At 47.4% G+C, this 18,728-nt stretch overlaps 1 protein-coding gene across 1 annotated transcript in view; it reads right to left on the bottom strand.

Moving 5' to 3' along the window:
• adamts7 (a disintegrin-like and metallopeptidase (reprolysin type) with thrombospondin type 1 motif, 7) overlaps positions 1 to 18,728 on the bottom strand; it is a 447,398-nt gene that overhangs the window by 345,613 nt on the left and 83,057 nt on the right. The window contains exon 6 of the mRNA XM_084337494.1: positions 11,784 to 11,908. Within this exon, the coding sequence (XP_084193620.1) occupies positions 11,784 to 11,908 (125 nt within the window). The remainder of the gene's footprint in view (positions 1 to 11,783; positions 11,909 to 18,728) is intronic.

The following is an 18,728-nucleotide window of genomic DNA, read 5'->3' as shown; positions in this document are numbered from 1 at the left end:
TAGCAACTTCAGAGGCCAGAGGGTGGGACATATAAACACATTTACTATCAAATAGCATTGTGAGGCTGAACAACAGGACCAATTGACTATACATGTGCTTAAAGGGGAACTATCTTATAAATGGCCTTTTCAGTGTTTACCATTGTTTCTTAGCTATGTGGACTTATATTAATAGGATCTATGTATCTAATTCTCATATTGGCGCATTCTTCCAATTCTCCTCTCACAATATTCACCCTCACTGAACAGAGTCATCTGAAAATGTGCATATCTGTGATGTCAGAGATTTCTCAGCTGCATAATAATGTGGCAGTTGATGTGGCAGTTGGCACCAGGCCACACAGTGGTTGGAGCCCAGCCTCAAAACGGCTTAAGATCTTGAGGTAGAAAAATGCGGTTTTTGAGTACTTGATTAGAAATACAAAACAATGCATTTTTTTTGGAAAAAAGCCTAGGTGTTCCATAGACTCACAGGAATTGTGTAAAAGTGCCCAAATAGTGAAAGAAATAGTAAAATACACTCAATAAAATTTTTTAAATTTTTTTAAATAAATATTATTTTTTTAAATGGCTAAAAGTGATTTTGTAATTTTGCAACCGTGGGTCTCACAGGGTACTTTTAACCCTGTGAGGCCCAAATAAAAAAGAGTGAGACCTATAAACACATGAAGGGTGCCGTGACTGAAAAAAAAGGTTGAGAAACGCTGGTATATGGTGTGGCTCTTTGTGGTACCACAGTCATTTTTGTGGCTCTTAGTCTCTGACTGGTTGGCCACCCCTGATCTACAGTATCAACAGTATAGCTCAGAGAACGATAACAGAAAGGGAAAGGTGAATGTTTGAGAGAAAAAGAGAATAAGTTAGTAAGTGAACTCATTCACTAATTCATGGAACTTTTATTGTGTTATCACGAATAAGAGCCTTATTTAGTTTAACAAGCTGTTGATTAATTAGAGGTATTGGATGGAAGAGCTAATCATTAAGCAGAGATAAAGGAAGGGAAAGAGGGAAGCAGACAGATACCAGAGAAAAGAGAAGGCAGTGGGAGAATGATGCTCAATCTGCATCCGCCAGCAGGGACCTGGAAAGAGCTCTCTCTCCAGGGAGGAGGGGCACATAGGTGACAGAGAAAGTGAATAATTCAAATCGTCTCCTTCAGTGCCACCACCTGTAGCTATTCCCCCTGCAGGTATTACACAACCTGTGCATCTCCTCCACCCCCAGATCCTGCTTTCACCTGCACCATCTGTAGTAAGATCTGTGGCTCCAGGACTCGTCACAATTTATTGGAAGCAACATCATCTTCAATTTGTCAGTTATGTAAGCATTACATTTAAGCATTACATCACGAGACAGAGTGGGTTATAGAAATTAGATCACGCCTATGGGTGGTTGTTAGGCCCGAGGCGCAGCCGGGGGTCGTTAGACCCCCATAGGTGTGATCTAATTTCTTTTTTTTTATCCACTTTTTCTCCCATTTTCTATATTTTCGCCCATCCCAATTTCGTATCATCCAACCCTCCCCTGTCACGTACGCTGTTTCTTGCCTCCCACAAGCAATGTGGACTAAGTCATACATAGCACAAGTCCCCTCCGGTACTTGAGGTAACAGCAGTCGCATCTTTTCACCTGCGCAGCTTGATCTCTCAGTGGCGAGGAGTAACGCGTGGGAGGCTCACGCTGCCCACGACACTTCCTGATTCTACTGCGCAGGCGCACCAACCGACCTGTAGGAGTCGCTGTCCACAGCGCCCGATCCCCACCCATCAGTTTCCCACCCCCTAATACGGCCAATGTGTATTAGTATGAACGACCAGCTAAACTGAAAGCAATGTGGAGCGCTGGGCTCAAACAGGCGAGCCCAGCGTCTCTGCATTCGTGGCGAGCGCCTTGCCCACTACGCCACGTAGCCGCCCGGTGTGATCTAATTTCTATAACACACTCTGTCGTGTGATGTAATGCTTTTATACAATGGCCGAATTCATCCAACCTTATTGCTATACAATAAACACACATTAATTGAAGATTTATTGACAAAACCATCCGCAGAAAAAGTAGTTCCAAAAAGAAAAAAGAGAAGTTGCCTCCATGTGGAAGCAGCTCGGAGGTGCGCTGTTTCAAGGCAAGAATGCAATGAGCGTGGGTTATTGGTTTGATTGATTGATTGAAGGTTTTATTAATGTCCGCCTTGTTTCGAACTGGTTAAGAACTGTTAAGAACTTCATTCTTAGATGCTTCTATAGAAAGTAGGTAAAAAAAAAAAAAAAGAGAAGTCAATTCTTTTTTTTTACCTACTTTCTATAGAAGCAGCTGGGAGGTGCGCTGTTTTAAGTGAGCGTGGGTTATTGAATTGATTGATTGATTGATTGAACATTTTATTAATGTCCGTCTTGTTTCAAACTGGTTAGGCTTAGGCCCTCTTTCGAAGTCGCCCTCTTTCGAAGTCGGTTATGCTTAGAATTTGGAATCAGAGCTGGTGGTCTATCTATATCTATATATTTTTTTAACCTACTTTCTATAGAAGCATCTAAGAATGAAGTTCTTAACAGTTATTAACCAGTTCGAAACAAGGCGGACATTAATAAAATGTTCAATCAATCAATCAATTCAATAACACACGCTCACTTACAACAGCGCACCTCTGCGTGAGCGTGTGTTATTGCTTATTGGTTTGATTGATTGATTGCTTGAACATTTTATTAACAGTGAAATGAATGTCCTTTTGACGAATGGCAACAGACTTCCCGCGATTTATATTTTGTTCCACAATTACTCATGACCCACCAATTACATAATCCAACATTGTGTAAGAAACTAACACATTTGCCGTGACAGAATCGTTGAATGATAAACATTTTGACAACCGAATATCACTTTGATTGGCGATCAACTGAATGAAACAGCCCTAATGACATGTCAAGGTGGTAGAATTCATCACATAGTTGAGATAGTCTTTCTATGTTTCAGACAGGGCTAGCCCTCTGTGACCTTCCCTATTGGAGAAACTCACTGTAACCAACCCACCTGGATTATAAGCAAGCAAAACCACCCAAATTCAAATCCCCCCTGGCCAAGATTGATATGAGGCTTACTAGACTTCTATAATTCTACTATAGAACCACGGTATGGTTACCCTCATTATAATCTATTGATTCTTGCACTAATTGGAGAGCTAGAATAAAAATAAAGCCTGCTGTTTTGAAATGCAGCTGCCTGTTCCTGCTCCCGCTTTGCATGGCCTAGAGACAGTACTCTTGCCTCATAAAGTTGCTGAATTTCTTTAATGAGGCATAAGATAAAATTAAAAAAGATAAAATGCTGCTTAAAAGTTCACAACCACACGACAGAAGGTTAACCTTTCACTACCACACTACAGACGGTTAACCGTCTGTAGTGTGGTTTGGTAGTGAAAGGTTTGGTTTGATAGCGAAAGGTTAATGTAAGGTTATGTATATAACCAAGTTATATGAATTATGGTGACGCTCAGCGTCATCTGCACGCACTTCACTTCGTGCACGAGCACTGAATAAAAAATTCCACAATGTACCTTTATATCCCAACATTCGTCTGTCCACACCCCTATCCGCTTACCTTCATAAGCAGGTGTGTGGTCACCTACTCGCCTCCTTCCCAAACTTTCACCACAAGGTGAGATCAAGGGCCGCAGTGGCGTCCTGACGCTGAGCGTCACCATGATTCATAGAACTTGGTTATATACATAACCTTACGTTCTATTTCATTATGGCTGCCACTCAGCGTCATCTGCACTACAGGAGCTGAGCGGGAGCCTGAAGCTCGACAAATGTACCCCACTGAGGCCCCCCACAACCATCAGACCGGGGAGGACCGAGCCCCCCGACCCTCCCTAATGGAGGATACCCTCCCTATTGGAGGACGGGAGGGAGACGGATCCGACCGTGCGAAGAGGAACTCAAGCAACTCAACGCACAGGGTGAGCAGATCGTGGCTTGACCCCACGACTACGCACACGCACAACCCGCATGCCACCAGGGAACGAACGGAAGGAACAACCCTCGTTACTGCCCCCAAAATCACGGAGTCAAGAGCAAACTCAACCCCGTGGCAAGGCCGTAGCAGCGGAGCGCGAAGGAAGACCCAGACCCACTGAAGGGACTGGATCCCCTGGAAAAAGGGGGGCCCGGAGAGGTCAATGACGCCAGGCATCAAGACCCCACCAGGCGGTCACTTAGTGACACCGCCCCCCACATCGCCAGCGTATTCGGATAGGGCCCCTCCAAGAGTGGGCCCTTTCCCCCCAATAGTACACCGCCTGGCACACTGACCCTGCAACACAGGCAGTCAGCATGGCCGTAAAGCACTCAAAAAAGGTTAACCAACAGAAGCAGGCAGCGCACCGGGGAAACCAGGCAGCAGGCTGTAGACCCGAGCCTGGAGCACTGCGGACGAGACAGGCGCCAAAGGGGTCAACTGAAAACAGCCCCCCCGGCGGAAGGGGCGTATGCTGCCGTTGTTGAGCACCATGACAAAGCCCCCATAAAAAAAAAACCACCCAGAGGGGTCGAGGCAGAGAAGGCTGACACGATTGTTAGACGTCATGAACGTGCAGGGGCACACTCAACCGGGTAACCCGGGAGTTGACTCTGCTCCAACACACCAGGGAATCAACCACCCTCTCGGTACACAGACGGTGGCTGTTCCTATAACCCCTCAAGAAAAACTCCAAAACACACCTGCGGGTATACACCAGCTATACCGCAGTACAAGTGTTTCAGTTTCCAAAAAAGGGTTATCCCAGGCCTACGGTTACAACGAAACATTACTTCGGACCGGGCCCGGCGGCTCGGGAAGCACACAGGGTTACCAGAGGAGGTCCAGAAGACCACCCCAACAGCCCCCTCTTCGCCATGCGTGAGAGAGGAGCGAAAGAAAGGAGAACCAGCCCCTTATAATAGTGCCAGGTACAAAGTGTACCCAACAAAGGGTCTCCATAACGCCTAACCCCGTGACACCCGGCATTTTTCCCCCTGAAAAAAGCACAAGTCCCTCAGGGTACCAGAACAGCAGATCTGCATCACCGGCGGACAACGGGTTAACTGACCTGGACCAGCGTGACCAGAACCAGTCCCGTGCCCTAACCACGCCGACATGCCCATTCCAGGAGAGGGGGCAGGAATGCGTGTTGATCTAAAACATGAAAAGAGGGCACCACCCAGACCTATTTATACCGCGCTCAGTGGCCCACCCCAAGGGCGTGAGACCCCTCTACCTATGTTCTGATCTATTCCGTTAACATCCCCCAGATATGAACAAGAATCCATCGAGACCCAGTAACAGGCTCTCGGAAGAGGAAAAAACCCCCATCCCAGTTGCCCTATAAAAACGCTGTTTTAATAACAAGCAACCAAGGCGTACTAGCCTCCAAGATACAACAAGATACAAGATACTTTAATGCCACACAACGATGGTTGGTGGTAATTGATTTCGGTACAGATGTTGAGCACTGGTTATATCAAACATGAAACAGACATCAAACATCAAAAACGTCAAAACATATATACATAAATACATATAGGACAGTCACGGTAACAGTGTCGGTCGGTGACAGATGCTTGCCCGTTTGTGCAAAGGGGGGCGGGCCAGGGTGTTCAGTGTTCGGACTGCTGTGGGGAAAAAACAGTTTGTGAAACGTGTGTGTCTGGTTAGGATGGACCTGTAGCGACCTGCATGATTCTTAACAGAAACATCCCGAGCCAGCACTATGTATGCGTCGGGACTCAAAACATATCAACGGACAGTCTAACCAGACCCCACATTGATCCTTCAAGGCGCCTGGGAGAACGACAAGAAGGTTGTCGTGCTTCATATTCTCCACTCTTTTTTATTAAAAAAGAAAGAAACACCGACTGACATGAATCCCACGTAACGCAGCCGAGGGTAAAAATGTTTAACATTTTCACATCCCACCACCCTCACTACAGAGGAGAGACGGAACTCCTCAGCGAGACTTCCCACGTGAGCCATAGATTGAAAAGTCACGGTAACATTGAGTCATGTGACCAACCGACTCAAGTTACACGTATATCGAGCGTAGTAGAACAGTAAGTTCCTACGCTCTACCCCGACAACTTGACAACAACAGACCCTACAGTACATACGGGTCTAAACTCACGGAAGCCGTCGTCCAATAGAAACGTGCCTAGTGACGTTTGCTATGACGGGGGGAAACCCAAGACTCAACCGCCTGTGATAGGTGCGGAGTCTGGGAACCCCCCCCCCCCTCCTTGCCAAGCCGCCTAACAGCTTGGCCCTGATCGAATGAAAAGAGATTCCAATAACCCCCCGACCAATCAGAAGAGGGAAGGAGGGGTTTATCCGGTACCCCCTCACAAGCCCAACCCTTGCATACGACAACAACAATAGCCATATGATACCTTCAGTAGCAATGCTAATGAATAGCGCAAGCTAAATCACTGCACGCTAACCACAGACACATCTGTGAACAGGGTTTATAGCAAGACCAAGTTGTGTGTGTGTGAACCCGACACCCGTATCTATGTTGTAAGACACCAAAAATCCGAAAAAAGAGAGAGAGAGCGGCTGAGCCGCGGTACGTTTTCTTCAAGTCGAGGCAGAAAAAACCCTTTTTCAACCGAGTGTAGGCTGCAGGCCTTGCTTAAGCTCTAACATGAAAATAACGTCTAGCCCTCCTATCAAACCCATACTAGCGAAAGAGTCACACAATGCATCCCCATCATATGTTTGGTGAATAAACACACAGTTTGTTAGCAAAAAATACAGTCCCCCTTTAGGAGGGACTCTTTATTTTTGATTTTTTTTTTGTTGATCTTTTTTCCCCTCCATTTTTCCTCCGATTTTCTCCCATCCCAATGTTAGTCGTATGCCAATTCCCAATCTGGGAGAGTGGAGGCTATCACGTGCTTCCTCCGACACACGTCCAGCCAATCAACCGCTTCTTTTCACCTGGCAGCGCGGATCCTCCCTGAGAGGGCGTAGCGTGTGGAAGGATCACACTATACCACTCAGGTCCTATCCGCGCTTAGCAGGCGCCCCGACCGAACTGTAGGAGTCGCTGTTTACAACGACCCGGACCCACCCCGCCAGCTTCTCCCACCCTCTAATACAGCCAATTGTATTAGTGTGAACGGCCAGCCAAGCTGGTGACAACCCCGGAGCTGTGAGCTGGATTCGAACAGGCGAATCCAGCTCACAGCTCCGGGGTTGGTGACGAACGCAATCGCCGCTACGCCACCTAACCGCCCAGGGACTCTTTATTTTTCAACAAAAAATCATAGAGGGGCCGGGAAGGGAAACAGGGGGGGACCACAGAGGGAAAAAGTCACTGAAGTCTTAGCGACGCCTGCCACGAGCCGCTCGGGGCTTCCCACCGCGTGGAGCCCCGGAGGGACGGTAAACGATCGGCGGCTGGTCTCAACGATCCCTACCGTCACCTCCGGGCGTAGATGGGCCGGCTGCAGTGGCGGAGGCGCCCTCTCTCCTCCTGGCCTTCTTCGCTGAAGGTCCAGCAGTGGCGGTGGTAGCAGCGGCGGCCACGGCGGAGGAACCTCGACGACGCGGCGGCCGTCTGACTCCACCGGCAACATCGGGCGGGGGGAAATGAGGCTGGAGCACGGAGCGCTCCTCCTGCATCTCCCTGCAGGTTGAGGTCATAAGCTGCAGTGCCGACCAGAATAGTCCAGCCTCGGAGAGGGGTGCCGTCAGAAGGGGAGTCCTCTTCTTCTCCGGCACGCGCGCCTGCTCCAGCCAAAGGTGGCGCTGGGTCAGAGTGGCCAGGGCACGCACTTTTCCAGCGGCTATAGCCTGCGGCTGAATCAGATGCAGGATGGCTCCTGCCGACTGGGCGAGCTGATCATGCTGTAAATCAGTCAGCTCCGTGCCGCGTGTCAATATCCCGGACATGAATCTCGCCAGCTGCGCCAAATTGCCAGCTGACCAAATTGCCAACTGCCTCGCCGATTTCCCTTGGGGAACCGGCTTCCATAACGGCTCCCACACCACCTCAGGACAAAGGAGCGCCGCCATCGGCCTATCAAGCCGTGGCACGCCCTCCTTCATGCCGTCTACCAAACCCGCCACCCGCGTGACTTGCACGTAGGCGGGAGTAAGGCCCATGATGTGGGAGACCACCTGGCCCTGACGAACATAGGCCTCCATTGAGGGGAAAAATGGGTAGACAACGTCCACCCCTCTCACCGGGCGACGTTGCCATAGATGACCTATGAGATCATCAGGGACAGGAACAGGCAGTGGCTGCGGCAGCGGCACGCCGTTTGCGACTGCCGCCGCCGCCATGAGCTCGGGAAACAAAGCACAGAGTTCCCCCTGCATACTTTCCTCCTCCGAGCCCGCGTCCCTCACATACAGCAGACTACTGGTCAAGGAGCCACATTCTGATGTGGCTGATAGCAGGGCATCCCGCCGCCGAGTCGGAGGTTCTAACCCAACATCTGCGGACGAGGAACCCCAAGGAGACATCTCACCCCCCTCCAGTGTTACCTGGACAGGCAGGGAACATGTCTCCACCGGGCCTTCAAACAAGAACCCGTCCGCCTCTATCATGTAGTCCTCTGTCTCCATCGGGCATGTAGAGACCGACGCATCCTCATCTGGCTCCAGCAACTCACCAAAACCAGGCCGTTCGCGTCTGCAAGCCACCATCTTGCGACGGGAGCGAGCTGACGCAAAAAGTTTGCGTCTCAAATCCCCCGCAACCAAAGGAGCCGGCCGCCCAACAGCGGACGACTCCCCGGAAGCAGAGGAACCAGAGCCGGAACCAGGCCATCGCACAGGAGACGGCACTGGTGCACCAGCTCCTTGGAGAGGCAAACTACCCATCGGACACCTACCGGGCGTGGTTGCCGACCACGAGAGAGGCCTCAACCCCGCTCCAAGACGCACGACAGAGGCGGCGATGGAGAACCGCTGGTGAAGAGTAGCGTTGCGAGCGCGACCCTCCGAAGTAGACATTATGACTTAGCTTTTTTCTTTCGAAATATATGAGAGAAGAAAAAAGCAAGAAAAAATGTAAACACGTCTCAACTTTCTTCAACTAACAACCTCGTCAAGTGTGGGATCTACCGAAGGCACTTCCTTGTGGTGAAAGTGAAGAAGGAGGCGAGTAGGTGACCACACACCTGCTTATGAAGGTAAGCGGATAGGGGTGTGGCCAGACGAATGTTGGGATGTAAAGGTACATTGTGGAATTTTTTATTCAGTGCTCGTGCACGAAGTGAAGTGCTTCCTCCGACACACGTCCAGCCAATCAACCGCTTCTTTTCACCTGGCAGCGCGGATCCTCCCTGAGAGGGCGTAGCGTGTGGAAGGATCACACTATACCACTCAGGTCCTATCCGCGCTTAGCAGGCGCCCCGACCGAACTGTAGGAGTCGCTGTTTACAACGACCCGGACCCACCCCGCCAGCTTCTCCCACCCTCTAATACAGCCAATTGTATTAGTGTGAACGGCCAGCCAAGCTGGTGACAACCCCGGAGCTGTGAGCTGGATTCGAACAGGCGAATCCAGCTCACAGCTCCGGGGTTGGTGACGAACGCAATCGCCGCTACGCCACCTAACCGCCCAGGGACTCTTTATTTTTCAACAAAAAATCATAGAGGGGCCGGGAAGGGAAACAGGGGGGGACCACAGAGGGAAAAAGTCACTGAAGTCTTAGCGACGCCTGCCACGAGCCGCTCGGGGCTTCCCACCGCGTGGAGCCCCGGAGGGACGGTAAACGATCGGCGGCTGGTCTCAACGATCCCTACCGTCACCTCCGGGCGTAGATGGGCCGGCTGCAGTGGCGGAGGCGCCCTCTCTCCTCCTGGCCTTCTTCGCTGAAGGTCCAGCAGTGGCGGTGGTAGCAGCGGCGGCCACGGCGGAGGAACCTCGACGACGCGGCGGCCGTCTGACTCCACCGGCAACATCGGGCGGGGGGAAATGAGGCTGGAGCACGGAGCGCTCCTCCTGCATCTCCCTGCAGGTTGAGGTCATAAGCTGCAGTGCCGACCAGAATAGTCCAGCCTCGGAGAGGGGTGCCGTCAGAAGGGGAGTCCTCTTCTTCTCCGGCACGCGCGCCTGCTCCAGCCAAAGGTGGCGCTGGGTCAGAGTGGCCAGGGCACGCACTTTTCCAGCGGCTATAGCCTGCGGCTGAATCAGATGCAGGATGGCTCCTGCCGACTGGGCGAGCTGATCATGCTGTAAATCAGTCAGCTCCGTGCCGCGTGTCAATATCCCGGACATGAATCTCGCCAGCTGCGCCAAATTGCCAGCTGACCAAATTGCCAACTGCCTCGCCGATTTCCCTTGGGGAACCGGCTTCCATAACGGCTCCCACACCACCTCAGGACAAAGGAGCGCCGCCATCGGCCTATCAAGCCGTGGCACGCCCTCCTTCATGCCGTCTACCAAACCCGCCACCCGCGTGACTTGCACGTAGGCGGGAGTAAGGCCCATGATGTGGGAGACCACCTGGCCCTGACGAACATAGGCCTCCATTGAGGGGAAAAATGGGTAGACAACGTCCACCCCTCTCACCGGGCGACGTTGCCATAGATGACCTATGAGATCATCAGGGACAGGAACAGGCAGTGGCTGCGGCAGCGGCACGCCGTTTGCGACTGCCGCCGCCGCCATGAGCTCGGGAAACAAAGCACAGAGTTCCCCCTGCATACTTTCCTCCTCCGAGCCCGCGTCCCTCACATACAGCAGACTACTGGTCAAGGAGCCACATTCTGATGTGGCTGATAGCAGGGCATCCCGCCGCCGAGTCGGAGGTTCTAACCCAACATCTGCGGACGAGGAACCCCAAGGAGACATCTCACCCCCCTCCAGTGTTACCTGGACAGGCAGGGAACATGTCTCCACCGGGCCTTCAAACAAGAACCCGTCCGCCTCTATCATGTAGTCCTCTGTCTCCATCGGGCATGTAGAGACCGACGCATCCTCATCTGGCTCCAGCAACTCACCAAAACCAGGCCGTTCGCGTCTGCAAGCCACCATCTTGCGACGGGAGCGAGCTGACGCAAAAAGTTTGCGTCTCAAATCCCCCGCAACCAAAGGAGCCGGCCGCCCAACAGCGGACGACTCCCCGGAAGCAGAGGAACCAGAGCCGGAACCAGGCCATCGCACAGGAGACGGCACTGGTGCACCAGCTCCTTGGAGAGGCAAACTACCCATCGGACACCTACCGGGCGTGGTTGCCGACCACGAGAGAGGCCTCAACCCCGCTCCAAGACGCACGACAGAGGCGGCGATGGAGAACCGCTGGTGAAGAGTAGCGTTGCGAGCGCGACCCTCCGAAGTAGACATTATGACTTAGCTTTTTTCTTTCGAAATATATGAGAGAAGAAAAAAGCAAGAAAAAATGTAAACACGTCTCAACTTTCTTCAACTAACAACCTCGTCAAGTGTGGGATCTACCGAAGGCACTTCCTTGTGGTGAAAGTGAAGAAGGAGGCGAGTAGGTGACCACACACCTGCTTATGAAGGTAAGCGGATAGGGGTGTGGCCAGACGAATGTTGGGATGTAAAGGTACATTGTGGAATTTTTTATTCAGTGCTCGTGCACGAAGTGAAGTGCGTGCAGATGACGCTGAGCGGCAGCCATAATGAAATAGAACCTTCTGTAGTGTGGTAGTGAAAGGGTTAACAACAAATAACATCTCAAATTGTGGTTCCTGGGACAATATCAGTCCTTGACCCATCACAATTCAGTCATTGTCAAAGTTGAGAGTTTGAGAGTTAGTATAGAGTTTTGTTTAAGTACCTAGTAAGCAGGACTGCCACATCATGGTGGACTGGGTGATCCTCGCCCTTCATGTTGAGTTGTTTCTGCCACTTACAGAAGCTATTCAAGCTATTGTCTGCATGATGGGTAATCTTCAGGTCCTCCTGTCAACAGGATACAAATGAATTGTGTCAAGATAAAGAGCAAAGCATTTCAATGGTCAGGGCAGAAAAGTGCCCAAAATAGACCATAATTGTAACAACCATTGAAAATGACAGGGAGCAGGAAGATGGAGAAGCAAAACAACCGGAGGGTGTTGTCATTGCAGGAATTGTGATAACAATCATTGAAGCAACATGAAGGTAAATGGCTTTTATTGTGCAGCTGATAAAAAAAGGTATCACAGTGCTCTATACAAGAGGATATCTTTATGATACAGTAGGTAGGTATAAAAGGAAACAACATTTAACCCCTTAAGCCCAAGCGGTCCGGTACCGGACCAAAAATTATTTCACGCCATAAATCAATACAGTACTTATTAATTAACTCATTCAGCGCCAGGGATTAGCCTGGTCCCGTTCTAGCTATGCCACGCTTTAAAGATAGGAGTGCGTCACCTTGTTTGTAGAGCTATATCTATACTATATTATAGTTATGGAGCCAATACTATAGTCATTTGACAGTGACTTTCTTCCGTCGAACATGCAAAAAAGAGATAATCTTTTCATGCATACGTTTGCGCGTTATCCCGTGGTGAATATAAGTATAGTTTAGGAGTGATCCAGGATAATTCCTGAAAAGGTGGTTCATAGGGAGCTATGAGTAAACTCATTGTTGGCGGGGAATGAGTTAATGTAGCGTTTTTTCTTCTTCAATTGTAGCCATGAGTAAAGACCCTAACCATATCAAAACAGCAGTCAAAGTATATATTTTCAGCACTACGTTTGTTTACCAATGATTTGAAGTGTTATATTGCGTTTATGAGTTTATAAAAATATCAGCGCATTGAGACGGAAACCGGCGGATATTGACGCGAGGAAATGGCGCAGCCAAATGTGAGTGTAGTCTTATGAAAGAATAAATGCAGGGCTTTCGAATTTCATAAAACTACACTACCCAGCTAACGCTTTTTGGGAAATCTTTTGGACTATTGACTTGTCAGAGTAATAGGGCTTATGGTATAGTACCAAAGTCAGACCCACTGTTTTTCTTATATATTTTTAGAATGACCTCATATCAGAAATGATGATAACCGCCTGCTTGTAACCCCCTCTGTCTCCCACACAGCACCTCTTCACCAACTGAGACCCATACCCACCCTCCTCTCTCTCGCTCCTACCACACACACACCGAGGGGGGGGGGGTCCAGCCTTCTCATTTTACTTTTCCGGCGAGGAATCTGAAGAGACCCAAGTGATCGCCGAGCCGGAAAACGCGTGGAATACATATTTACAGTACCCAACGCTGAATCAATAAACGTGATCGATATTTGGAATGGCGATCAGGAATTGGAATAGTCTTTTTTGAGAACATCTGATCTGAGGTAAGCAATTTATTTTACCAGTCTTGGGGTAATCGGATCTGTTTTGACCTATATATCAGCGTGTGCCCCATGTGTGTGTGTGTGTGTGTGTGTGTGCGCGCGCTGATCAGGAAATGAGAGAATATATTTTTCAGATCGCTTATATAGCGTGCATAAGTACACATATACTATCGATAATCTAGCGTTTATTTGAAAACGATTCATAAATAGGCCGAAAAATTACAACGTTTTTTGTGTATGCCAGAATATTCCAGTAAATGCCATTTATCACAGAATCTATATATTTTCCTGAAAAACGAGGGCTTTTCAAAATGCTATAAAACGGAAATGAACCGATTAAAAAACAATCCGTTTCGACAATGTTGACTGCAAACAAGCCATTGATAAACGACGGGCAGATTAGACACATAGCCATAATTTAAGACAGAGATTATGCGTTCACAGTGGCTATCATTGAAGTGGGTGCTGTCATTCAACCACGTTTTACCATGTTAACAAGTGGCAACCAAAGTGTTAATGAAAACATAATCTAGGGATGTATAGGAATAAAATAAACCACATCTAGAATGTGCCCACCCAGATGGTACCAAAATAGTTTGTCCTCACAAAATAAATTTGTTTGAGCAGACCTGTCCATAGTGCGGAATCTTTCGGCCGAAGTTAGGTATTTTGTGTCAGTGAAAATTATTTCAGATTTAGGAATATTTTTACAGTGATAAATTAGTTGTATTTAATGTTTAGTTAAGAGAATAGAACCCGCATTCTTCTCATATACTCCCGAATAAACCTTTCTAGCGTCTACTCCTCATGGACCTGACGAAACGTTACAAATTAAACATTTATTCTGGAGCATATGAGTGTGCAGGTTCTATTCTCTTTATTGTGATTATTACCTAACCCAATGGATCACCGGAGACGCTGGCCACTAATGTGCTTAGTTACCACATAATCTCTGAAAATGTAAATAGCGTCACTTTAACTGTGCGTGACAATTAGCGCCAATCTTTGTGAATTGGAGTGTTTTTGCAATGAGGCTCATTTGCATAGAAAGGGACACATTTTCCACCCATATTACCTCATTTATATATCCGCAAATAGCACCGACGCACAGAGACGCAATGAGGATGACAACGCAGTTAGCACGGTATTTCACCCTTCGCGTGTGCTTTGTGAATAGCAAGGTTTGTTTTGGGGCTATTTGCACAGGCATTGTGTGTGTGTGTGTGTGTGTGTGTGTGTGTGTGTGTGTGTGTGTGTGTGTGTGTGTGTGTGTGTGTGTGTGTGTGTGTGTGTGTGTGTGTGTGTGTGTGTGTGTGTGTGTGTGTGGTAGGAGCGAGCGAGAGAGAGAGGAGGGTGGGTATGGGTCTCAGTTGGTGAAGAGGTGCTGTGTTGGAGACAGAGGGGGTTACAAGCAGGCGATTATCATCATTTCTGATATGAGGTCATTCTAAAAATATGGAGGTGAGAGCTATACAGGGCGGTAGTCGTTGAGGCAACTTCTGTGCAAGGCATTGTGGGAGAGCAGGGAATGTAACATTACTTCTGTGCAAGGCATTGTGGGAGAGCAGGGAATGGAAGTGGTATCGGTGGCTCACATTCTGGTCATCACGGAGCGATTCACACAAGATAAGTGGCTAAACAGCTAGCATTACACAAGTGAAACAGTTATTCTTGTGACGTTAACTCAGTGCTTGCAGGAGGAATCGGCTGGAACAGAATACAAAATACCAGAGGAATATCGGATATCGGTCCGATACCAGGCTAAAATAGAATATTGGTACTGTATCTGAGAATTTACACAGCATTGGGACCGAGTGGTCACAATAATGTTAGCTAGTTAGCGAGACTAACATGCTATGTATTAGGGCTGGGCGATATAACGATAACGATTAATATCGCGATATATTTTAATAATCGATATCGAATATCGAAATTAAAAAAAAATCGAAAAATCTTTTTTTGTGACCTGCAACAGGGCAGTTTTAAAACCAGAGACAGTGGACAGACTTGTCTTTTTTGCCTGCAACTTAAAGTAATGGCTTTGCTTGTCCAAATGACAATACTGACCAAATTGAGATTTCTTTTTCTCTTGTCCATTTATTTTGTTTGCTTTCTAATTTAAAATACAGTTTGAAACCGTCTGTACACAGTAGGCTATGTGTGCTAGCAGAACTAGACTCCAGTCACGAGTCACGGTGCACATGTGCGGTGGTTTGTCCACCAAAAAAGCGCCAAAAGATCGAAAATAAACTAGCAGAGCCAGAACTGTTCAACTCCCCTGGAGCCACAGCCAGCAGAGAAGCCTGTTTACTTTCGCTTTTAAACCAGCTGCAGCCTGAGAACTGGAGTGTGAGGGGATGTAACACTAAAGATGGCGGCAATGACAAAGAATTGCTGCAAAATAAACATACATCTGTTGTTAAAAAAAAAAAAAAAAATGTAATACTTATCGACATCGAGAAATATGATAACATTATCATATCGTTATCGCGATATGATTTTTTTCCATATCGCCCAGTCCTACTATGTATCTTCCAGTTTATGCTGGATTAGCTATGCTATGTTATATTAATTTATATTGTCATATTGTCGTGTATAAAACACTAATGTCAAAACCATCCTGGCTGTCATCATTATCTCCTTAGCAGAGCTAAAAATAAATAGGCAGAATTGTTAGGATTAACAAGAACAACAAGAAAAATAAGATGGATAGGAACAAATGTATGACCTTATGTATAATAACAGGATTGGGCCACTGTGCCAAGTTCAGTAGCTAAGCCATGACAGACGTCATCATCCAAACAATTCTGCATATCGAACTTGTTCAGGGCCCCGTTCCCCGTACCTGGCTAACTGAGTTAGCCGGATAATTTTCAGCATAGCTTGACTTAAGCCGGACCTTTCCGTTCCCCGAAGTCGGATTTTCTAAATCACCATGGTAACAGATCAGAAAGTTTGAACCTGGTCCGGAGCAGGGTTAAGTTGTTAGCTGGATGAACCATGGCCACGCCCTCGCAAAGAAATGCCAGCTCGCTTCCTGAAATATTTCTCAGTCTAGATCCCATTATACCATTCTGAATTATGTTTTTGTGCTTCGTTTTCCTAGAGGGGGCTTTTGAAATGTATAATAATAGAACTAAATGCTGATAATAAATCATATTAGCCTATAGATTTACTTTGTCCTAAATAAAATAATGCACGTCATATACGGCGCTCGGAGTCGCGATACACGCCGCATGTGGTTATTTTAATAACGGCGCATTGCAAATGTGAATCCCGCTGGGATATTTTTTATGAATGAAATCTATCGGCCGTTTGGCTCTGATTAGTTTCATATATTCTCCGCTGTAGATTTGCTTAACGGAGCGCCCGGATTCTGTTTCATTCAAGCATAAAATTGAAGTGTCTATGCGTGGATTGTGGTTTTTGTGGATTATGAATTACGAGGAATCTGAGGATTGTTGAATTGTATCATCACTCACACGTTATTGTGATATTGTAACTGGGATTAAAATGTCTGATGAGATGCGCTGTTTGACGGATTTGAGCAATTGAATGAGCCGTTGACGTCACATTAATGCATTTGAGAATAAAGAGATAAAACTTCATTCAAAAGAAAAATATTCGAAACACGGGTCTCTTGTCCATTGATGGATACACAATGGATATATCCCGTCTGGCACAGTGGTGCAACGGCTAGTGCTCACTCCTGTCAAGCGGACGACCCTAGTTCGAAACCCTGTGTTTCCAATATAATTTTTTTGGAATATAATATTAATGACTATACGCAAAAGTAGCCTAGTTTTAAGTTAAAATATTATAAATCTACATGCATTGAGGATGTCATTCTTTATATAGCTCTCAAAGTGCACCAAATTGAAGCATTTACATTGCAAAAAGAAAAACAAAAAATTTAAAACGGGGGGATTCGAACGCGGGTCGTCCGCGTGAAAGGCATAAGGACCAACCATCACACCACGGTGCCAGATAAATAAAACATCCACCATACATCCATCAATGAACAAGAGAGCCGTATCCTTATTCTGAAAGAGTTGAACTAATTATTTTCGCTAGCAAGATCTCATTTGATTATTCATTCCATAAGCCTACTGCCAGCAGGCACGTTTAAAGAAATATAATCTGATTGATTGGGGTAATGAGGGACTTAAAATTAGCCTATAGATTATGCATTTAACTTGTCGGCGAGGCTATTGAGCCGTACTGCATTGTACCCATTCTGCAATCTGTTAATAAAGTTTTAAATCAATCAATCAATCAATGCCGTTAGAAAATCAGGATTTCTGCGATCGACACCTGCTGTCTTTTCAGCTGAAGCGGCCGCACGCAATTATCCTGAGTCTCAAGTCTGGTTCAAATGAACGAGACTGAATCAGCGTTCGAGGAACAGGAAAATCCCGGATTCAAACATCGGGTTAATTGAATCTGGATAATGGGACTCTTGATCGACTTAGTTGAACCAGGTACGGGGAATAGGGCCCAGGTAAGTAAGGGGCATTGCAATTTCATCTTTTGCTATGTCCACATTGTAGATAAAAACACGACCTACACCTACATGTAACACCATCCTATCTACACCAACACCATCATCTCTACATCACCTACACCAACATGTAAACACCCTCATCTCTACACCACCTACACCAACATGTAAACACCCTCATCTCTACACCACCTACACCAACATGTAACACCCTCCTCTCTACACCACCTACACCAACATGCAACACCCTCCTCTCTATACCACCTACACCAACATGTACCACCCTCCTCTCTACACCAACATGCAACACCCTCCGCTCTACACCACCTACACCAACATGCAACACCCTCCTCTCTACACCACCTACACCAACATGCAACACCCTCCTCTCTACACCACCTACACCAACATGCAACACCCTCCTCTCTACACCACCTACACCAACATGCAACACCCTCTGCTCTACACCACCTACACCAACATGTAACACCCTCCTATCTATCTACACCAACATGCAACACCCTCCGCTCTCTACACCACCTACACCAACATGTAATAGCATCCTCTCTACACCAACTACACCAACATGTAACACCCTCCTCTCTACACCAACTACACCAACATGTAACACCCTCCTCTCTACACCACCTACACCAACATGTAACACCAACACCATCCTCTCTACACCACCCACACCAACATGAAACACCCTCCTCTCTACACCACCTACACCAACATGCAACACCACCCTCTCTTACACCACCTACACCAACATGCAACACCATCCTCTACACCACCTACACAAACATGCATGCTCTCTCTCACATATGCACATCATTGGGGGGACATATTTTAGAACAAAGGACATTATTTCCCATTTTCAGTATTCAATTTGATATGCCATTTTATTACATTTTAAAAGATTATATTGAATGTACAT

This window comes from Notolepis coatsorum, assembly GCF_963971535.1.
Source record: "Notolepis coatsorum genome assembly, chromosome: 20".
Classification (NCBI taxonomy): Eukaryota; Metazoa; Chordata; class Actinopteri; order Aulopiformes; family Paralepididae; genus Notolepis; species Notolepis coatsorum.
The sequence above is the reverse complement of the archived record's forward strand: the minus strand, read 5'-3'. Positions and strand labels throughout refer to the sequence as shown.